Raw genomic sequence first — 24,547 nt, forward strand, 5'->3', positions numbered from 1 at the left:
TCGGAATCCAATGTAAAATCAACCGTGCTGGAGCATACTTTGCCAAACTACGATCCTGAGTATTTGACAATCATAATGTCAATGTTGCAACACAGATCATCGTATACAATTCAGTTGTAGTTCCCATCTTACTGTATGGATCTGAATCCTGGACATGCTACAGACGACATATTAAAACGTTGTAACAAAATATTACCAGCGATGTTTAAGGATAATTTTGCATATAACCTGGCAAGATAGACGCGCAAGTATGATTGTACTTGGAGAGGCATAGACCACCAGTATAGAAGCCACTGTTTTAAGCTACATTACGGTGGACAGGGCATGTAATACGCATGCTTGACACTGGCATTCCGAAGCAAGTGTTTTACTCTGAGTTAACAGTGGGTAAAAGTTGTTTATGAGGTCAGAGGAAGCGATTTAAAGATCTTTAGTTCATCGCGGCACACTACGTTTTGAAGAAAATCGTAGGCGAATAGTGAACGATAAGAGGCAACGAAGGAAGGAAAAAGAACGAAATAGGAAAACAATGGCTGCTCCACCTGGGACTATCTCCCATCTCAGCGGAAAATTCTGTGCCTCCCGTATTGTGCTGTTCAGTCACCTACGAACTCACAGATGAAGAGGATTTCTGACTGGAAGACCAACCTACTCGTTTTCGAGTGCATGCTATTGTATTGCATAATTCAAATAACGAAATCATTATTTTGAAGTTTTAGATTCTTACTGACTAAATAAAATCATGAAGAATTCTTTATAACTATGCTTGAAATTAAAATTGACTGCCGTCTTCACACTTACTCTATGAATTATGAGTTACCTTATTATTAAAAACATTGTTTCCAAAATAACGGTAGGTAGGGAAAGAAGGAAGTTTTCATAAAATTAGGAAATTCCACTATTACAGTAGACCTGTTGATGACTCAGATAGAAAATCAAGAGTGCACAGATAAAGAAATAATCTGGACAGATGTCCAGACGAGACGGAACTTGCTTAGTTCAGCGAATATTAGGCCCAAGCAGTTCTCCTGTGGCAAGCGATGGTGCGGATTATTTCCCGTTGCGCTTGAATGTTTCCAAATTTCGGTAACTTGTCCAGTGTTTCAGTCTGTTTGAAACTTCTGCTTCCAACAGGGCAATACACAATTATCATGGTAATGGCTTTCACTGCTATTTAAAGTTTGCATTCATTCAACCCATTTCTCTTCAAATTTTATGTATTTGATAATTATTCGAAATTGGAACATAAATGTTTGATTCATTTTTTGACTTACTTTCCATACTTCATGGGAGGCAGTCTCGTTATTCTGCTAGGTGAACTTTGTCATTAATTTCTGAAGATGTAATACACACTATAGCCAAATTTTCCTATTGAAATTGTCGATATCGCATTCCTCACTGCATACATCTTTCGGCAAGTGAAATACACAGACGAGCAGACAGAAGTTACAAGGAAATAGCAGCTCTTTCTTCAAGCACTTACAATGACTAGCTAATGAATACACACAAGAGCGTGGCTAAAACCCAGTCGGTCTTCATATGAAAATGAGGGCCAGTGAAGCGGTTGGGGTCGATGTATAGAAGACATTAACTCCCAATCAAGCTGACGAATAAGGATTATCAAAGGCACAAAGACTGATACAAGACAATCTTTATGTTCAGGAAACTGGTGTACTATAACCATAGTCAGTGGTTCCAAAATATTCAGATTTTCGAGGAAAAAACTATTTCCTGGGAGAAAACCTAATCTTTTATTTTAAACTTTTAAACATTGTTTTGCACTAATAACCTTCATCCAAATGAAGATAATTTAGCCCAGAAAGAAACGTTTTAAAATTTATGTTAAATAAGCAATACAAGCATTAATTAAACAATGTTTGCTTCTATATTGATATGAATAATATATATTAATCATTGTTAAGAATTACGTTTCAAATATATGTTCGACTGTAATTTTATTGGCGCAATAGTAAGTTGTAAAGTGCGATGGAATCAGGAGAGTTAATTATTTTTATGTTGAGAAATTAGTCGTTTGTCTGAAGAAGCAGATAGATCACAAAAGGAAAACTGTTCAGAATTTAGCAAAAAATTTAATTCTAATTCGTGAAAAGGTAGAAGTTTGATAATTAAGGATATCATTAGTTAATGGAATGCAGGTGTGTTCCTCAAATTAGTTTAATTATGTGACAATTATATTATGAGGTAATAGAGTATATATTTGTGATTTACCTAAATTTAAACGTTAATTAGTAAAATATACTTTTAAAAAATTAATGTTCGGATTTACTCGTTTTGAAAACAAGCAAACTCTTTCCAGGATAAATTGGATTCTCACTTTTACAGTATAAACGCTACAATATTAAAATTGTACCAAAGTTAGACATTGTCTAGTAGATCTGAAAATGTCACTAACAGAAAATACTACCGTTTTAAACAAAAACTGTCTGATTTGCCAATTCGAATATTACAACAATGAAACATCATAGAAGTAAATTTTCATCTATATCAGAATCATGCTCATACAGACCTCCTCCGTCATTGATTAGACGATATTCAAATAAGTTCTTGAACCAGCCTACAATATTTACATATACAATTTGGAGAGATTCCCAGTCGTTAGCGAAATGGTTTGTAAGGGAAGTTTTCAAGACCTTCATTTTCAATGTTAACACTTGCACTAATGACAGCATTATAATTGGTGTACTGACATCGTACACAGCATTTTCCGTCGTATTTTTACAATTTCTCTCCTATACTGTACCCTGCCTTCTTGCGGTTTGCTTTAAAGAAAGAAGAACCTTTTTCATTGAAAAATTTGGCACGTAGGTATATTTCTATTCAACAAAAAAATATATATCTGATTTTGATGGCTTAGAATATTATGAATATGTAAAAATTAATTAAAATAAGTTATTTATGGTTTTTGAAATAAACGACACAAATATGCCCCGAGATCTGAAGTATGATATTATCACTACAGTGCATTTATCAAGGATGAATATGAAACATAAGAGGATCTATCGTTATAGAAGTCCACAAACCACTGATATTTGTCTCTTTACGTTATCTCGTCATATTGCTGTAGAGAGTGGGAATTCAATGGTACTTTTCATAAAAGCACATCTAAATAAAATAGAACTTAAGAATGTTTGGGGCGGTCAAAGTAATGATTTGGACTACAGATTCTTTTTAACGATTCTTACGCAGACGCACGGGCTGAAGTTCTTTGCTAAGGACGTAAAGGGTCGTGATGATTGATGGAACTCGATATAATAAAGAAAAAGGCTCTCGACAGAGAACAACTAAAGACACTCGGCAGGTTCAAAAGGAGTATGTCGGACTGTGATGGTTCAAGTCATCAATACTGCAGGATTAAAAGTTTGTTGTAGTGGGTCACGCCAGAAGTCTGTACACCCCATTGAACCTGTACGTCCGTCTGTGTTCAAAAGTTGGCTGCACTGCGTCTTGCTGGATTTATCCCTTGAGACTCATTAGTGAGAGACCCCCTCACTTCCACCCTTCCGCCATCTCAAAGACAAAAGAAGATCCATCGTAAATCGAAGTTTCCTAACAAAAGCTTCTTTTGCAATGGAACTCTGCAAGAAGAACAGCAAAAAAAACTGCGAATGTTTCAAGCCTATCATATTTTTCTCTCTTCGTAGGTATTGTACTGCGTCTGTTGTTAAGGACATCAATACTTGTGAAGGAATCAAACAGAAGGGAAATATTCCGATTACAAGGTACTGAAGAGGAGGCGTCATCTCCGCTAGCCCTTTGTGCTATGGAGCACTTGAAGACTTGGGCTTAATGGTTTTCTCGTTTGTTTTACAACGAAGTCATTAAGTACTGTGACTCCTGTTTCTCTGCACAAACACTCCATTAGAATGTATTTGAGATTTAGGATTCGGATATATGTGAGAGAATATACGAAACTATGACGAACTCTACTCAAGTACTGCGTATGAATCATAAATCTTTGTACTTTGAGCATCATGGTCAGCAGATCGATGCACTTAGTGTGTTTAGTAGTTTTAGGTCTATCTGTATATTTTGTATGTTTTTCTATAATTACCTGTAGAAACACATACAAAATATACGGATAGACCTAAAACTAATAAACACGGCTTTTATTAGGCTATAATTGCCCGGCATCGAAATGGCAAACTACTAACTTATATCATCGATATTGAGAGTCCCCCGACCGGGCCTCCAGAATATTTCTTCGTCGTCTTCTTCTTATTCTTCTTATACTCCTCCCCCTATTTTTCTTCTTCTGGTACCATCTCCTCCAAAACATGGTGGCCAACATGGTGTAATTTTTCTTACTTTTCGCCTGCCGCATCGTGAAAGACGATCTAATGTCAGAGGTCCCGCTCCCAGGGTAATCTTTCCTGTCCATGTCTTCGTTTCCGTTCTGTCTTGTCCTCTATGATGAGTTGTATCAGACTGTATGTGTAGTTTCGGAAGCTGTAACTGAAGTTCGCTGTTTCTTGCGTTAAGCCAGGCTTAAGATTTCGCTGTTTATCCGGTTCGACGAAGTACCTCCCCGTTGACGTCGCGGTCTACCGATGAGATCTTCATTGAAGAATCCTTTAGGGTCCATCCTTTAAAACGGTAGACTCAGTTTCGTCGCAGAATCAAGATACCTAAACTTAGCCTACCGCGTGATATTCTGCTGCCTTGGCAACGGACTTCCTAGTCCATTTTCGGCAGAGGTTAGAAGAGCTCAGTTTCAACTAAGGATGGTCATTTAATAATAATGTACAGTGGTTAAGGTATACGGTTACCAGTTTTAAATAGCGTGTTGCTGGTTTTGATAGTTTAGTGAGATGGTCACCATCTTCTTCGCAATGCAAGCGTGGTTGAAATCCTTGCCAACGCAAGTGACTTTTTTGAATTCCATTGTTTAAATATTCACTTAAACTTGCAGGTACCATAATTTATGGTATATGCCATTAATAGTCTCAGTCATCTCGTTCTTGCATCTTACTCAGAGGCCATGATATCGATTCCCGATTTCAATTCTGGACTGAGGGCTGGAACGGGGTTTACTCAGCCTCATGACACCAACCGAGGAACTGTTGATACTAGAGGCAGCGGACCCGCTCATGGAATAAAAGCAGTACAGCCGTGTTGTGAATGTCGTTAAACTGACCACGTGACACTATATCTCCAGTTCATCTAGCTGGAGATAGATCAAGAGTCTTAATGACCTGTATGCGCCATGGTCTTGTTTGTTTTTTATTAATAGTCTCATAAAACAGAATGGTTTTAGTCATCACATTGCCAGGATTTTGGCCTGAAGGAGATCATTTAACGTCCAAGTAATTTTCTTACATACTGTAGATATTACGCATTTCGTGGTGGTGGTGGTGGTGGTGGTGGTGGTGACATGGCTTTAAGGGGAAGTACAATGATATTGTCATCCACTTTAAGTGATTTATGAGTCTGGTAACATCGTTGCTTTGACCCTTAAAACATTAATTGTGCATTTAAGCACTCCTAAATGTCAATCAATCAATCAATCAATCAATCAATCAATCAATCAATCAATCAATCAATCAATCAATCAATCAATCAATCAATCAATCAATCAATCAATCAATCAATCAATCAATCAATCAATCAATCAATCAATCAATCAATCAATCAATCAATCAATCAATCAATCAATCAATCAATCAATCAATCAATCAATCAATCAATCAATCAATCAATCAATCAATCAATCAATCAATCAATCAATCAATCAATCAATCAATCAATCAATCAATCAATCAATCAATCAATCAATCAATCAATCAATCAATCAATCAATCAATCAATCAATCAATCAATCAATCAATCAATCAATCAATCAATCAATCAATCAATCAATCAATCAATCAATCAATCAATCAATCAATCAATCAATCAATCAATCAATCAATCAATCAATCAATCAATCAATCAACCAACCAATCAATCAATCAATCAATCAATCAATCAATCAATCAATCAATCAATCAATCAATCAATCAATCAATCAATCAATCAATCAATCAATCAATCAATCAATCATTTTATGTGACTGTTGATAACATCATCGTAACCATGAGACGCCCAGTTTTACGTGGAATCCGAACCACAGGGATGTGACTTTTCATTTAAGAAATCTCACATGCTTTGTTCAGGATTCCAACCAGCCACTTGGCTACCACGCTCCGCTAAATAACAAAGAAATATGGTGTGATTCGATCCCTTGACCTTGGGCATGGGAAATGAATGTCACACGACCGACTTGTGAAATGGCTTACTAGATAAATGATTCTCATTGAGTTTTCTTCCATCCATCCCTCTCTCACTCTGAGGAATAATCTGTTCTGTAGAAGTGCTCTGTGGTATATTACATTCAGAAAATTCTCAAGTTCACAATGGAGTCTAAATATGTACTACCGGATGAGTTGGCCGTGCGGTTAGGGGCGCGCAGTTGTGAGTCGCATCCGGGAGATAGTGGGTTCGAATCCCACTATCGGCAGCCCTGAAGATGGTTTTCCGTGTTTTCCGACTTTCACACCAGCCAAATGACGGGGCTGAACTTTAATTAAGGCCACGGCCGCTTCCTTCCTATTCCTAGCCGTTTCCTGTCCCATCATCGCTATAAGACCTCTCTGTCACGGTGCGACGTAAAGCAAATAGCAAAAGAAAAAAATATATTTACTAGAAACAGCCCTGATATTTATCCAGAGAAACTTGTACTACCATCACTGGCTTAAATCAAGAGAATAATAATCACAATGCTATGCTTTTATTACGTGTGACCGTACCATCGTAACCACCCCTCTTGCATTTTCTCATGGGTTGAAACAAAGCCAAGTTGCCATCTGACATTGACGTTGTGGTTGTGGTCTTTGAGGCACGTATGTTCCCAAAACGTGAAAGCGAAGATAGATGTAACGGATGTGGCGTGCTACTACACGTCACCCCTTACAACCTATACAATTCCAATCGAAGGCAATGCGATGCTTGCTATCGTGCTGAAGGAAGCCATTTCAGATATGGTTCCAGTGTATGAGACCCACACCAGGAATACTTGACGAGAACTGGACGAGATCCAAAGGAAAGCAGCGCGATTCGTTCTGGATGATTTTCTACAAACTAGTAGTGTTACGAAAATATTGCAAAAGTTGGGCTGGGAAGACTTGGGAGTAAGGGGACGAGCTGCTCGTCTAAGCGGTATGTTCCGAGCTGTCAGTGAAGAGATGGCGTTGAATGACATTAGTAGACGAATAATATATTAATAGTAATTTATTGAATATAAGCTTTACGCCCAGATACATGTTCATAAAAAAAATAAAAGAACCATTAAAACCAACGAAACTGAACAATTATAAACAGAACTAAAAACACACCAACTATATCTACTAAGCGGCCCCTTACATGGGTGGATGACCGGTCCATATGTAATGGCCACCCCTACAACCCTATAATCTTTCCACTAACTTGGTGGCCCCCACACGGGCGGATACCAGTCCCAGTGCAAGGCACCACCCATAAACTAAATCTAGTAAGCTCTCACTAACATGGGCGGATGACCACTCTATATGTTAGGGCACCCCCTACATCTAAATTGACCGTATAATCCTAAAATTAATTTGATGGCCCCCTATACGGGTGACAAACCAGTCCACGCACAAGGCGCCACTCCCACAACTACTGTCCGGCCGTGTCATCCCCCCTGGTGAAAAAAGGAGCCGCCCTCCCGTGGGGCCCAAACGGGAAGACCCCAACATCCCATACCAACTGACAGAGCAAATTTCTCACCATTGTAGACGAATAAGCTTGAGTGCACCTTTGAAAGGTAGGAAAGATTATAATATGAAGATGAAGCTGGAATTCAGCAAGACAAATTGGGACAAATATTTATTTATAGGAAGATAAATTAGAGACTGGAACAATTTATCAATTGAAAAGTTCGATAAATTTCCAAGTTCCTTGAAATCATTCAAGAAAAGACTAGATAAACAATTGATAGGGAATCTAACACCTGGGCGGTAGCCCTGAATGCAGATCAGTGATGGCTGATGATGATTATTGTTAAAGTGGATACTGCTGTGAGGTACCTAGTCACTCGATTTAGGGTGCTATTATACGAGCCGTGATTTAACGAAGGTACCTATGATTTGAAAAACAAAGAAAGAGCTGTAACACCCACAAATATGGACGAGTAGTTCATGATGTTTAATGATGATATTTTGTGGTTGTGACATCATCATCTGCATATTTTAACCCTTTAATTGGCAGTTACCTGACGTTTTTAGGAAACATTCCAAAGGATATTTCCTACGCGAATTGAATTCCCTGTGTACCGGTTGGTACACCTATACGCCGCACATTTGAATTTTCCGCCTTAAATTACTCCTCTACAGCTGAAACTCTGAACTTTAAAACTGAATTAATTCAGCGGTTTATCTGAAGATGTCACTGTGTTAATTTCGAATTGTTTTTGTTTACTAATTATCAAGAAGTGTGGACATTCTCTCACAGATGTCTCTACCAAAAACTATGATCATGCACCCTGTTGTGAAGTGAAGGAACTTTTCTTGAAGATATTTTGTATTCATAGGTTGTTGAATTTACAAAATCAGGAATTTCTGTAATTAATTTCCCTCCAATCACAGGTTTCTTCTTCATTTTTGACTTGTAACTTTTTGCCGACCAATAAACGCATGTGGGTGTGTCTTAATTATTCATGAAAGGTCTCGAATCTTCCACGAGGGTATAAAAGCTGCTGATTTTCTGGTCTCTCGGCCACTTCAACAACATCTAGCTTAGTGTATGGAAGTATAGCAGGGGGCGGGTTGCGCCTCTTCCTTCGAGCAGCAGCTCTTCAGCAAAGGTAATGGCCCTTTAACATCTTTTCTTTCTTGCTCAGCAGTTTAACCCCCGGGGAAGGTTCGAAACCTTTTCAAAGTATCCTACCGGTTTAAAAATGTAACTTAGTGCCAGCTTATGTAAACATTTTCTTATTATTTTAACTGTAAATCGGGGATAGAGAGTGCTTTACCCTCTCGAGCTCCCCTTCAATGTTGATTTGAGGCGACTACGTTTTCATAACCGATTTTCTTCTCTTCATTAATGTGTTAAATTATTTTTCTTATACGAGTCACCTCCCTAGTGTGGGAATAGCCCCTGTGTAATCGGCCTAGTGCCCCTTAGGTTTTAACAAGTTGCATATAGGAGTGCAAGCAACGCCTCCATTCATATTGGTATTTTGGGCCATTTCATTAACCTATTATTTTTCTTTTAAGGTCCGGTAGGCTGGGTATGAGATACCCCTGTTTAATTCGTGTAAGTTGCGCCTCGATGGCAAGTGATTGTAAAGCTTTGTATTGCCTTTAATAGGCTTGAATGATTGAGAGCGGGTCAGCTCTTTATGGTGTTGTGGTAAAAGGGCCTCAGAGAGGCTTGAGATGTGAAGGTGGGAGCAAGTGCTCCATGTTATGAGGGGTTTTCTGCTCTTTGGTAATTTCTGGTTGTGAACTGAGAGCTCAGAAATTGTTAAACTTTGGGGCTCGTAGCCCAGAATTTGTAAAGACGTCTTAACTTGTGCTTTCGTTTGTAAAGTTACATTGTACCTGATTTTTCTTTGTTATTTCACCTAGTGAAAATTGTTAAACCTTGTTATCTATTGAAAATATAACCTTTATTTAAATTTTAAATTCATCTTTCGGACTTGTAGTTAGACCCACTCCAGCCCGCACCTTCTTTCACCTCTGCTGATCCACCAAAACACGGTAACACTCTGAATGCTCTGATGTGTTCACAAACATTCATTTACATTATGTACAGAAGTTAGGGAAAAGACACAAACAACCTGTCCCTGAGCCAGAAGAATTAATCTCACGCGATTTAATTCCCCGACTCAGCCAGGAATCGAACCGGGAACTGTGTGAATCGAAGGCCTCAACGCTGAACACTCAGACAAGGAGTGGGGAAGCTTTTAAAATGAGTATATCTGCAGTATATGTCATAAACTTAACATGCTACAGACGTGAAAATTGGTATTTGTAATCTCCTTTAAAAATAAAGAAACAAGCTCTTTTTGTTTTCGGAAAATCAACATAAGCTATAGATTGAAAATAAGTGAAGTAGGGGTTGAATTCTCTTTATGAGGATACTTATATTTCAAAAACTAACATGTTACAGATGTGAAAATTGGTATTTGGTATTTCCTTTAGAAATAAAGGAACTCTTTCTTTTTTCGACTTAAAAGAGGACTGTTTCTCACTTGTAGAGTTCCATGTCGCATGTTCCATATTTAGCTCTGCCTGTAGCTTGGTCATCGTAGCCCCAAAAGGCAATGCCACAAACGTGGTTTACAAAGAGGTTCTGGCGTAAATGAAATGCAATTTTTCGGCGAGTTTTTATACTTTAGGGATTTTCAGATAATGTCTTAGTGCAGCACCAAGGAACAATTAATTTTTATCAACTTACGAAATCCTCGCGAGCGAAGCCGTGGGTAACGGCTAGTATTAAAATATATAATATTCTTTAAAGACTCACGAATGGAATTATATACACATTTACTGTTCTTAAAATACGGCTTTTTCAACTACAGACAATTGCCAAACATAATAGGCGTAGTAATAAAATATACTAGGGGACCTGTGCTGCTCTGTAGCATTCGTTATAAATATATCAGATAACTCGTATTGACACGCTTGTCGTAGTCACATTATTTTTCCTGCCCTTTTCAATGGTTTTATGAACATTTAATAAGAAGCGTATTATGGTGTGCCGCAGTTCGTAATTAGAATTCATCCATTTAGACGTCATCATGCCGTCTGTCTGTTAAAAATGTATCCATATATTCGCTTTTTTATCCTGCAGTTCTTGATGTAAAGCTTGGTATTGTGTCGTAGAAGGCAATGATATTTTTAATCGCAGTTCTTGTGTGTAGATCGGTTGTCTTGTGAGCTCATAGGTTAGCCTCGAAGGAACGTTTCTATGCCAGGCAGAGAAATTCCTTAATTAAGATACATGACCTTTAATCTTTCTACAGTATTGCTCCCAGATAATTTCTAAAGCGTATGTCATGATGATGCCTTTGCTGGTAGGACCTAGTGTTTACAGTGCACTATGGCTTCTGGTATAGGCTAGAGCAGTTTTGTTACTTTCATAGATCTGTCTCTGTCTTATCCTTGGCTTTGACAATATGAAAGTGACTGAGGTATGAGCGATGCTAGTAATGCCAATCCTTATGCAGCCAGTGCCTGCTATGAATGGTGTGAAAATGTTGCTCATAGGGTCGGTTGGTGTATGCATTTCAGTGGACTTGGCAGACTGATATGTAATAGCAACTCTGGCTCGGTGAGGAAAGCAACGGGTAACTACCTCACTCCTCATTTCCCTAGTACGCCTCTTCGGTGATGCCTAGGCCATCTATGACAGCTGATGGCAGAGCTGTTGAGGATCCCACCATCGGAATCGTTGACGGACAGAACATACATACATACATACATACATACATACATACATACATACATACATACATACATACATGTCATGATGGGGTCTGTTTGTGCGTAGACCATTTTCTCTCAGCGGCATGTAAGTTATTAAAAACGCTTTGCTATTCTGTTGAATATATTTGGAAGCTGTGGAAAGGTTAGAGAATCTGAGTACCTAGCAGGTATTCTTCCGTGATCGGAGGAGCTGTATACTCTCTGGCTTGACAGATGGGAATCAAGCATGGCTGCATGCAATGGCATTATTAAGGATGAAAATCACATATAGCAGAATATTAATGAAAATGTCAGTCGCTTAGCAACCTGTTAAGTACAGAATGTATTGTGGGTTAGGATAAGCCTTCGCCTGCAATTATTGGAGTGATCTCTTAATGATTTGATTTTATGATACTCGAAGTTGGCTGAACTTAGAGACCTATCAATGTCTCATAATTCACCGGCAGGTAATTCCGGAGAACATAAAATGAAAATGAAGGATATCGGTCCAGTAGAAGAGACGAACGGATTTTCCAAAGTTGTTTTTAGTAAACCCTTTTAATAATATATAGATAATACTTTTTAAAGACTTCCTAAGGTGCTTATATACGCATTTACGGAGCTGTGAAGGTTTCTTTTTATTAATCTGAAATAACATCTCTGCCCTTTTATTAATGTGTAAGTGAAAAATACAAAATATAATTGTTCTATTTTAATTATTTCATATCTGGTATGAGTAAGCGTGTATGCTTCTTGAAGGGAAGAAAGAGGTCCCGACCTCCTATAGAATGTGGATATGATTTTTGAGGAGAGCACGTTTGTTGCTTTCGAGGCTCATTAATCCTCCGCCGACTCTACGAAAAAATCATTACATTTTGCCACTGTACATTAATCCTATGCCATTTTTAATTGTCAAGTTCTCTTTTCGTGCTTTAACGTACTTACGGTTTATTGTTCCGTTGTTGTGAAATTATTTGTTTCGATATAGCTTCTTGCAATATTTGGATTTATGGAATTTTTAGTACTTTTGTTGTTGTTGTTGTGTTGTTATTATGTAATTTATGTTTTAATTTTATTTCGCTCTCGCATTGTAAGTATCCACTGCCACCGCGATGTATCCCAAATGCAATGCATTATTTTAATAGTAATAAAATCACCGGGCGAGGTGGCCGTGCGGTCAGGGGCGCGCGGCTGTGAGCTTGCATCCGGGAGATAGTGTGTTTGAATCCCACTGTCGGCAGCCCTGAAGATGGTTTCCCGTGGTTTCCCATTTTCACACCAGGCAAATGCCGGGGCCGTACCTTAATTAAGGCCACAGCAGCTTCCTTCCAACTCCTGGGCCTTGCATATCCCATCGTCGCCATAAGACCTATCTGTGTCGGTGCGACGTAAAGCCACTAGCAAAAAAATATCATACATTTTAAAGTCATGTATGTTTTACATATTCGACCCTAGTTTACTTATTTCATCATCTAGCAACCTGTGTTGTTGTGCACTATTTGCAGTGTGTACAACCTTTTTGATATAGCTTTGCAATAGGTAGGTGTCATATGCTTGGAGTGCGGAAGAAAGTACTTTTAATACAGCCACTGTACGTGACGGAATTCAAACCACGGGTCATCAAATGACGCAGGCTACGTAGGTCCCATATCAAATCAGGAAAACGAGCATAGATCTAGATCATTCGTGAAGACATATCCATCGCTTATGATAGACTTACTCCCCAGCACTGCAGTAAAACCCCTCTCATTCACAGAAATATACGAGGAAGTACCGGAATGACCACTAATTGCTTATTGCCCTGGTCGTAAACTTTCATGGCCATAGTTTATGGCATAAATATCTAAAATTTGAGAGCCTTATCACCTTTATAAGCTCTTGCTCTAGTCGTAAAACAGTATTTTTGGCGTCCTTTGTTGTGTATTCGTCATAAAGTCTCTCTCGTAAAACTGGAGTAACGTCATTAACAAACTGTTCTGTTCACATAACAGCACGTTTCCAGGTCAATATGCTATCAAGATACGACTACACTTTCATCTTTCCACCTCATTGACCTCATCGCTAACTAAATAAAATATATAATTTACCGAACAAATCATAGAAACTACTTTAATTGTCTCTGCCCTATGCCTAATCTTTATTTTTCCTGTGGATCAATGATGCTGTGTCGGCCTCCGCATCCCGAGATTCCCAGATCAAACCCGACAGAGGTAGACGGATTTTTGAAGGATGAGACACACCACGTTCTGTGATTTAGACCTGTAAAGGATCTCTTGTGACACGTTTGGTGTATACTCGACGACTTCAGTTAAAACTCGGTGGAGTTCCTATTTATCTGTCATCTCTTCGAGTAGCAGATGAATTCATACGTTTATTATTATTATTATTATTATTATTATTATTATTATTATTATTATTATTATTATTATTATTATTATTATTATTATTATTATTTACATCGTTATGCCCTGCTTAAGAGCTCGATTGGACCACCTTAGCTGATGTGTTGGCCTTCTTCTCTTCCCAAAATCTCTTCATCCTCTCGCTGAGCTTCTTCCTTCGTTCTTCTGTCCAAGTAATAGTGGCTCTGGTGTTGAGTTTGTCTTCAAACTGGTGATTGTTGCTTTTGGTTCTGAATGTACATCTGTCCTGTATAATGTCTTCTGAGAGGTTGATTTCCTGTAGATCTGTTTCAGTTTTACGAAGCCAGCTGTTCTTGGTTTTAAATGAAAAGGCCAGGTTGAGAATTCTTTTAGTCTGTTACTGTTCATTCTAATAATGTGCCCATAAAATTTCAGTCGTCTTTACCGAAAAGTGTGAGATATTTTTTCAGAACAATATATTTCCTGGGATGATTTTTTCCTCCTTAAAAACTGGGCCAAACATTTTTCTTCTTCCTCTCCTCCACATCATCATCATTACATTATTATTATTATTATTATTATTATTATTATTATTATTATTATTATTATTATTATTATTATTATTATTAAAGGATAAATACCATGGAAGTTATGGTAACAGAGAAGTAGAGACTTCGTCGTACATGGTCTTCTGTTCGGTTTGAGCGGAACGATTTATCGATTGGCGGCAAACGTACTGTTTACCGAAGTTAAGGTATAAGTAAGAAAATACTTTGTTTCTTAGTAGAAAATATTGTCGCTGACTCTGTACCGATTATTCAACATCATATTTATTAAGCAATTGACACACATATTATTATTATTATTATTATTATTATTATTATTATTATTATTATTATTATTATTATTATTATTATATGATGGATTAGCAAGCCGTGTCTCAGGCATCTTGTAGCAAAACAATAATGTTAATGTTATTGAATTAACGCTCCCCTAACTACATTTTTCGGTTTTCGGCGACCCCGAGGTACCGGAATTGAGTCCCGCAGGAGTTCTTTTACGTGCTGATAAATATACCGACACTATACTGGAGTATTAGAGCACCTTCAGATACCACCGGTCTGAGTCGGGATCGAAGCCAGTGCCTCTACCATCTGACCCACCGGAGGTGCTTCGGTTGCTGCGTGCAGACGAATATTATTTTACCTTCATCACAACTGCTGCCGTAATTGTGATAATTTTGTTTCTTGAAGTTACAAATGCTGAAAGGCATAACAGTATGTAGCCTATGTATTAATTAGTCGTTTGTCGGTCAAGTCATTAGCACCGAGGCTGGTTGGATCCTCAAATAACGCCACTGAAGGTTATGCAGTACTATGGTGACGTTACAGTGACTCGTACTATAGTCTGTGTCAAATGGGAAGCTGTATCCCTTCCGATCATTTTCTTGAAGTAAAACTATGTTGACGTGGCGCTAGTGATTTTATGAATGCAGTGAGATTTCCTCGGAACGCAAGGCACGGGTGGGTGGAATAATGCGACAAAGTAGCAGTCACTTACTGTATTTCGACAACTCTGAGAAGCCTATCGAAGCGAAACCTCTTCAGATTTGACACAGACTACAGACACGATGTCACTGCTTTCCTCACTAAGCAGGAAGTACTGACCCTAATCAGTAGGACTTTTCACAGCATGCAGACACACTAGCCATGCTCTGAATTTCATTAGGTCTACTCAGCACCACCCATACTTCAGCAGCTTCTGTACTGCCTGTTGTAAGAGGTGACTAAAGGGAGCACCAAGGAGCTTTGGGGTGTGTGGTGGCGACTACGGTTTCTCTACCTGAATATAGCACTGTTTCCACTTACTTGTGCCAGGCTCCTGACTTTTATCCTTTCTATCTGACCTCCCTTGGTCAATTCCTGTTCTCTTCAGACCCCGATGGTATTAGGTTTGCGAGCCTAGGGAGTTTTCCATTTTCAAGCCCTTCGGGATCTTTCGCTTTCTTCTGCCGATACCTTCATTCTTCGACATTCTTCTTTCTGACTAGTGTTAATAGACGATGCTTGCCCAGTTGCACATAATCTCAAACCAATAATCGTCATTACCTCTGTCAAGAAATAACAACAGGCGGTACCTGGACGTAGGATTAGGAAAGATGCTTCCGAATACGGAATAAAATACCACTGGAGTATTTTCCTCATAAATAGTTACTGTATGTCTGTGACTGTGCTCAGGGATGCGAACGCAGGATGAAACCCTAGCCAGCTCTGAGTCAAGCTATAGAAGTTCATAGAGAAATGGAAAGTGCTGAGCTAATTGGCTGTGAGGTTCGTGCCAAGTAGCTGTAAGCTTGTATTCGGGAGACGGCGTCGCCTGTTCTGGAGATGATTTTCCGCGTTTTCCTTGACTGAGTCTTAATTGGTCCACGCCGACTACCTTCCTACTCCTAGCTCTGTAGTGTTAGTGCGACGTTAAAACGCGTTCAGTCTGAATGCCTCTGTGAACTTACTGAACGCCTCAACAATCCTCTATTTGTAACTAATATGGCTCTGTGGCCTCGTTTAGTTCCTTACCTTACCGTCGTCTTGGTCTGTCTCTGCTTCTCTTATCTTCTACGAAAGAGTGCATTATTCTCCTAAGTAACCCATCGTCCTATATTCGCCTCACATGATTCCACCACCGAAGCCGGTTTATCCGTACAACTTAATCCCTCGAGTTCGTTCGTAACTTAGCCTTCATCTCCTCAGTCCGAGTACCCTCCTGCCATTGTTACCACCTATTTGTACTAGCGATCGTTCTCGTTACCATATCTCTTACTTCTGACTTATGAATAAGATATACTAAGTCCACCTGGCTTTCTTTCCCGTGCAACAAAGGCAGTCTGAAAACAGACCAGTGTAAAAATAGTTTCGTCCGTGAGCTCACTTCTTTCATACAGAATAGTGTAGATTGCAACTGCGAGTTCACTGCTTTAGTTTCGTTGCACCTAGATTCATTCTCACTTACTGCACTATCATTCTGGGAGAATGCACATCCTAAATACTTGAAAGTATTTAAGTACCTTGAACCATAAACTAATTTTACCTTACTGCAACCCAACTGTCAACATAAAGTCTTCGAGGGATTTTAATAATCTACTCTTAGCCCAGTAACCCCCCAGATTTGCTAACATATTTTCCCTCAGCACTCTGCCATATGCATTCTCTGAATCTACGAAAATTAAACATAAATATCTGTTCCTCCCGTAGCATTTTTCAATTACCTTCGCATACAGAAAATCAGATCCAGACAGGCCCTCTGTGGTCTGAAACCACACTGGTTTTCATCCAACTTACTCCCAACCACTGATCGCACCCTCCCTTCCAAAGTGCCAGTGAACATCCAGCCTGGTATAAGTTATTGACTAACGAAATTCCTCGACAGTTGTCGCAATCCTTCCCTTGCTTATAGATTGATGCAATTACTGCTTTTGTCTAATCAGAAGGTACCTTATGAAAATTCTATGTTATTAATCTATGAAGCTATTTAACCGTGACTTCCCAATATATTTCACAATTTCAGGTCTGGTTACGTCTATTCCCGCTACTTTAGAAGTTAGCATCCTTTCCACTTCCTCAAGTGTAAATTCACTAAGATCATTGTCCTTCTCCTCATGAGCACAGCTGTTAGCGACGTAACAGGAAGATTTCCTTCTACTATCTCCATAATGTACAGGTTAGTGCTGTTAGCTACCATCCTCGAAGGCCCAGGTTCGGTTCCTGGTACTGCTATTGGCGGGAGGGCTGACATGTAGTGAGAAAAAGTACATGCAGCTCAGCTCCACTGAGGGTATCCTTAAAAAGAACTACACCACCTACAGGATACGAGTTAACTTTTCAGTATTAACTAACAATGAATGCACTTTATAAGTTCTCGCATTAAAGAGAGTCACTTTTATTCTAATTATGCATGTTAGGTGAACATACAAAAGGCATATACGAATACGATCACAGTATTTAGGTACCAGATACGAGGAGAAACGATGAGAAACATTTTACTCACCGACTCGATGGCCTTCTCAAGTCGGAAGATTTCCTCCTGCAGCAGATGTAGTGTACCCGTCTTGCCGCGGTGCCGAGCGAAGGCTGCCGCGCAGGCCGAATGTATGCTGTTCACCCAGTTCTCCAGTTCCACCTGACATGGCGCCTGGAAGAAAAGAAGACAAATCCGTTGTGAAAGTCGACACTTTACATTTACGATTAAATACTATGAAGAATTAATTCAATTTTCATCTATATAGTACTTCATATAGTTACTTTGGTATTTTCAATCAAACTATTTTGGATGTAATGTGCTCTGGAATTTAAGTCGAGTATCTTCCTCCTTCATAATAATAATAATAATAATAATAATAATAATAATAAGAAGAAGAAGAAGAAGAAGAAGAAGAATATTAGCTCCTGAACTACAGGAGACAGAGGGTGCTGTTTGTACCAAAATCTTCTAATAATCGGAGTATTTTGGAAACAATCCTTAATTTCTTAAGTATTTGGCACAATTATTTTATTTCGAGTATAAATAATGAACGCGTAATACGTGCGCATAGGCGATCGTAATTTAAATATGGCCCACCTTCAACCAAATAAATCGATCTGCGGAGTTATCTATTCATAGCAAACATAAGCCAGTCAATTATTATTATTATTATTATTATTATTATTATTATTATTATTATTATTATTATTCAACTTCGCTAATCGGCCAACTAGGGACCACGATAAGCCTCACTTTACATTCTGGCATTTGTTCATTTTTCACTTGATCCACATCGTCTTCATGTGTTTAGCACGACGTTCTTCTGCCCATTTAGCACCAGTTGTCCGTTTTTCGTCCCAGAAAGTCCCAAAAGTCTTGATTTCGGTCTTGTGCATCTTCTGCTTGTTCTTTAAGATCTTTCTTGACATTAACGTACCATGGCATTACGTTTTTGGTTTTGAGTTTTTTGGTTTTGAAGATACGTTTCGTCCACCGAGAGTCGATCATCCGTCGTATATGACCGTAGAAGCGAACTCTGCCTTTACGCATTGTGTCCGTGATCTTCTCTAGCTTAGAGTATACTTCTTGCCTAGATTTTCTAATGTAGATGGCAGTTTTGTAGTTTGGGCCAAGTATGGTGTGTCGGATCTTCCTTTCTTTCCACTCTAAATCCGCAAGCAAACATTTCTCGGACAGGATAAGGCATTCAGATGCATACAGCGATACTGGTTTGATGACAGTGTTGTAGTGACGAATTTTTGTGTCCAGGGAAGAACACTTTTTGTTGTATATGTTGTGGGTGGTTTGGAAAGTGACTTCCATTTTCTTGATTCTTGCTTCTATGGCCTCTTCGTCAAGTCAATTTTGCTGAATCGATTCCCCAAGGTATTTAAATTTACTAACACGGTTTATCGTTCCATATATGGTGTTTAGTTGTGCCGTATCATCTTTGATATTTGAAATTACTTCTGTCTTTTGAAAGGAAATTTGTAAACCCTTTGTTCTGCTACTTCCTTCAACACATTGATCTGTTCTGTTGCACTTTCGAAATTTTCTGCCATAAAGGATATATCATCAGCGAACTCTAAGCGATCTCTTTCCACTCAGTTTTTCTTTGTCCCAATCCTTATGGGTTTGTAAAGGCTTCTTTCTTTTAACGTCTTTCGCCACTCCTGTATTAACTTCTCAGGTACGCAGTTGAACAAAAGATGTGACAGTCCATCTCCCTGTCGAACGCCTGTCTTGACCTCAAAGGTTTCATAGAGACATCCTTGGAATTTTACTTTGGATTTGATATTAGTTAGTGTTGCCCTTATTATCGCCAGCAGTTTCTCATCGACTCCCATTTCTGCAAGGATGTTAAGCAACTCATCACGCTCGATGGAGTCGTATGCTTTCCTGAAGTCTACAAATGTAGATACATAGGTTCGACCTCTCAGCATATGGTATCTTATTATGGTTTTTAGGTTAAGTATTTGTTCTGCACTTGATCGGCCTTTCCGAAAACCTGCTTCGTATTCCCCGAGTTTGTGTTCAACTTGCTATTCTAGTCTTTCAAGGATGGATAGTGACAGGATCTTGTAGGCTACTGACAGAAGAGAAAATCCGCGGTAATTGTTCACATCTCTTATATTTCCTTTCTTGTGTAAAGGATGGATCAAGGCTAGCTTCCAGTCCTGTGGTAGTTGTTCTTTTTCCCATATATCTACAATGATTTGGGGTAGGATGTCAATTGCTTCTTCCGAGGCATGTTTCCACAGTTCCGCAATCATGGAGTCTTCACTAGGAGCCTTGTTGTTTTTAGTCTCTTTATATGGCGTTTGATTTCATCGCGATTTGTTGGAGAAGATGGCAGGTTTTGGCTCACTGGTTTGTTTGTTTGTTTTGATGGGGTTGGCTGGTTTTTCACAGTTTAGAAGGTCATTTAAATACTTAGCTAAGATTTCGCAGTTTTCTTCATTTGATGTTGCAAGAGTTCCATCTTCCCTTAGAAAGCCTTAAATCCTTGTACCTTCTATTTAAAATTTCTGAAGTATTCACGGATCTCACCTCTATGAAAGTCTTGTTCAATCTTGTCCAGTAGTTCCTCTTCATACTTGCGTTTCTCACTGCGTATAAGTTTTGCTGTTTGTGCTTGTTGTGTTTTGTACATCTTCCAATCTTCTTTTTTTCGAGGTGTAATACTTTTTCCAGGCATTCAGACGTTTCCCTAAGGTCCTCTCGCCGTTATCGTTCCAACACGTGTGCTTCTTCCTCTTCTTGATTTCAGCCACTCCTTTTGCGGCTTGTATCATCTGCTTTGTCGTGCTGTTGAAGTCTTTTTCCACTGCTTGGGAAAGTTCTTTGAATTCATTCTCCCTTTCTCTGAGCTTTTTTTGTGTCAAAGCGAATTATGATAGGTTCGTTTTTATTTTTGTTGGGAGGGATTGGCCGAAACTTGATTACTGATACGTAGTGATCTGAGTCTATGTTTATTCCCTTTTTTACGGTAACGTTCATGACTTCCGGACTGTATCTTTGAGTTATAGCAACATGGTCTATTTGGAATTCTCCTATTGTTTTGTTTGGGCATCTCCATGTCATCTGTTTTCTTGGTAAGTGACGCAAGTGTGTTGACATCAGTTGGAGGTTCAACGAGGCGTTCTTCATTCTTGTTGGTTCTTTTGTGTGCTGGGTAGAGCCCAACAACTTTCCTGGGTTTCTGTTCACGTCCTACCTGTGCATTAAAATCACCCATTAGGATTTTGACGCGGTGTTTCGGGATTTTCGCTAATCTGGCAACAACGACGTTCCAGAATCTATCTGTGCCTTCCAGGTCTTTTTTGTTTTGTTCATTAGTTGGAGCATGTGCACTGACTAGCGTGTATGTTTTATTTGCACAACGCAGGGATATTATTATTATTATTATTATTATTATTATTATTATTATTAGCAAATTTTCCCGTACTTCACTACGGTATTCTAAATTGTATACGGATATCGAAGTGAATTCCTGTACATGCAGTGAATAAGATTATTTTAAATTGCATATTTCTTAGTGTTATCCGAGAAACAGCATGGGGAGGTCCCCATACGTTGTTTCCAATGTAAAGTATGAGTTGCGGTGCTGTGATAATAACGGCAGGCTCACTTCCCTACTGCCGTTCACAATCGAGTTGGGAAGTTTTCATTATAATGGCAAGCTCCATTGCCTACTGCGCGGTCACAATCGATTTGGGGAGTACAGATTACAATAGCAGACACACACTTTCTCGATCGCTACAAATCGATATCACTGAATATATATAGATTGACATACGAAAGTATAGGTCTATACATGTCAACAATATTGCAGATCTTCATTTACAGATTAATTGATACTAAACGCTACGTCATATAGACAAACGGATTGTACCGTAAGAACCATATTTAGTTGTCTAAATGGCTGGTCCTATGGGATTTTCCGGCATTTCATCTATTCATGGATCAGATTGAGTTACAAACGTTGAATAGGGTGAAGTTTGGCTAAGATTTTTTCACAGTGCATTAACTTTCGGATAATTATGTGACAGCTACAAACATAGCATTTGGCTCACATGTGGCTACTGGGAGGACCAATGCTCGTGTAGAATTTAGTGATTCTGTCTTTCCTATAAGTGATTCATGAATTATGCGTGTAAGAATGTGCAAAATTTACTTACAAATCTATCGTTTAAGGGAGAGAGATACGACAAAAATTCATAGGACCAAAGTTGTAGATCATTCCAAATTGAACTGAGATTATGTCACCCGTTTTGTGATAGGACTTACCATTTAGCTACGAAATACCTCGAAATGAAGGTCTGCACCGTCATTGAAATTGCCTCCATATTTCGATATTATTCGGGGATAAAAAGTGAAAAATTAGAGATATTGGAACTTTTCCGTCGGTTACAGGCTAAAACGTATTATTTTTCCAAATTTAAATTTTCTAGCTCGTCTGGAAGATTGTACCGCAATCATTTGGGGGGGGGGGGGTTAAAATAAGGACTTTCAGGAAACTAAAACTAAAAAACATGCAGATAGACATTATTGCCCCTTCAACGGATAGCTGTACCAAAATTTCACCAAAATAGTCAATGCACAGAGACACGGTCGTTACGATTTTATTTATATAGAGAGATAAGGAATCTGCTCCACGTACAACACCTTTTGGTCTATGACCGCTGGGCTTTGCCTGCACAACCGACCGTTCATGATATCTTCCTTATTAATCCTCCTGTCAAAAAAATGCACATCAGAGAAAAGTTTTAGAAATGGGTTTCCATCAAGGTTGGTCGATTTCCAGTCAGGTTGGTCTTGTGTATATTGTGCGAGAGGAAAATCACTGTTTCGGTTCCCTATAAACCCCAAGTCTATTTCGGGAGTTTGAAATGGTATGGACCTTAAGACCTACCTTTGGGTAGGTGGATGACAAATATAAAGTTTGGTTGAAACATTTTCGGTAGTTTTTAAGTTATAAGAAATAAGTTTTACACGCGCCCGCTTTTGAGTTAAGTCCGTTGGGACTTGTGCTGAAAAATCGTCCGTTAATGATATCTCCCTCATTAATCCTCCTATCGAAGTGATGCACATGAGAAAAAGTTTTAGAAATTGATTTCATTTAAGGATGGTAGATTTCCATTAATTTTGGATGTGCGCATTTTGTGGAAGTGCAAAATCACGGTTTCGGATAAACCCCCATTAAATGTAGGTATTAAGAAATAATATTGGACCTAAAACCAACACAAGGACAGGTGGCTTCTAAATATCAGGTTTTGTAGAGACGCTGATCCAGCATTGGTGTTGAAGTATTTCAAACTTTAAAATACGCGCCAACCGACTACGGCAAGCATGTGGCCAGTGACGTAGGGAAACCACGGAAATCCATCCTCAGGGCTGCCGACAGTGGGGCTCGAACCCACTATCTCCCGATTACTGGATACTGGCCGCACTTAAACGACTGCAGCTATCGAGCTCGGTTTTCCCACAGTCAAACCAGGATGATTGGCTGGTGGAAGTTGGTGCTACGATGTAATATTGCGTAATCAATGTCTACGGTGAAAATAACTTTGAAACATTTCAATAATCACTGCGAACTCAGTCGTAAAATCGAGAATTGCGATACTTTAAATATCACAAGGGTATTGAAATATTTCTGCTGATAGCAAACTTAAAATATTAAAAAGCGCATCAGGACTTGTACTTTTTCAAGTGGAACTTGAATGTTAGGAAAACATTAAAACTTCACGTGTGAATCAATCTATGATTTCACGGTATCTTTAAAGGAACCTAGAACTATCAGTAAACGGAACTAATTTTCACGATAAAATTATTATAAAGTCTTGCCAGTATTACTATTCGTGTTTGAACATAAACACCACAGTGTGAGTGAATGGGACTAATTTGACTCCTGTATTAACAGTCTAGTAGTGCTACGTTCTTGTCATATGTCTGCATAACAGAACGTGTGAACGGAACTAAATTCACATGCAAAGCATTTAACTTCTTCTACCGAAGTGAAGTAACTGCCATTCACAGTGTCACAACAGTGCTGAATAAACTTTGTAAATACGTTCAAAGCAATCATAAAACAGTACAAATAGTTGTGTTATCTTCGTCGAATATTAAAAAGCATAAGTGAACTATTTGTTTCGTGTGAACAGTCTTATAATCTGTGCCAAGTGTAACTTACATTAAGAAGAATGCGGGTTCGATTCTATTGATATTCGGCAGCATGAAAGTTAAATTATTTATTTTCTCAAGTCGATGACCAGTTTATTTACCTTAAAGAAGTGTTTGTTTTCGATTCCATTGACATTCGACAAGGCATCATTGCATTCTTTTTTTAATCCGTTCATGTGAACGATTAACGTTAGTTCAAATATTACACCTCAGACTAATCCGTCCAACATGTCCAGGGGGCTTGAATGTGTGTGTGTGTGTTCGCGCTATCATTCTTGAGTGAGGGAGCCCGGCGACCCAGACTCCTATACCTTCAAGATCTTCAAGAACTTCTAGAAACTCAAGAACATCTAGAGCTACCCTCGTTGGAGTATACGTGGTCCCATGGTGACGAGAGCTTCTCCATAGTAAGGACGGGAGGAGTAGCAGAGCAACGCAGGACATCGCCAGCAGCAAGACGGAGAAACGTCACGCTCGATTTATCTTCCACTGCACTTT

The 24,547-nt window shown here is 38.9% G+C and overlaps 1 protein-coding gene across 1 annotated transcript in view; it reads right to left on the minus strand.

Annotated features, from left to right (window-relative positions):
• LOC136856812 (protein still life, isoforms C/SIF type 2) overlaps window positions 1–24,547 on the minus strand; it is a 560,067-nt gene that overhangs the window by 224,836 nt on the left and 310,684 nt on the right. Inside the window, exon 3 of the mRNA XM_067134934.2 lies at window positions 17,894–18,037. Coding sequence (XP_066991035.2) covers window positions 17,894–18,037 — 144 coding nt within the window. The remainder of the gene's footprint in view (window positions 1–17,893; window positions 18,038–24,547) is intronic.

This window comes from Anabrus simplex, chromosome 1 (assembly GCF_040414725.1).
Source record: "Anabrus simplex isolate iqAnaSimp1 chromosome 1, ASM4041472v1, whole genome shotgun sequence".
In the NCBI taxonomy this organism is placed as follows: domain Eukaryota; kingdom Metazoa; phylum Arthropoda; class Insecta; order Orthoptera; family Tettigoniidae; genus Anabrus; species Anabrus simplex.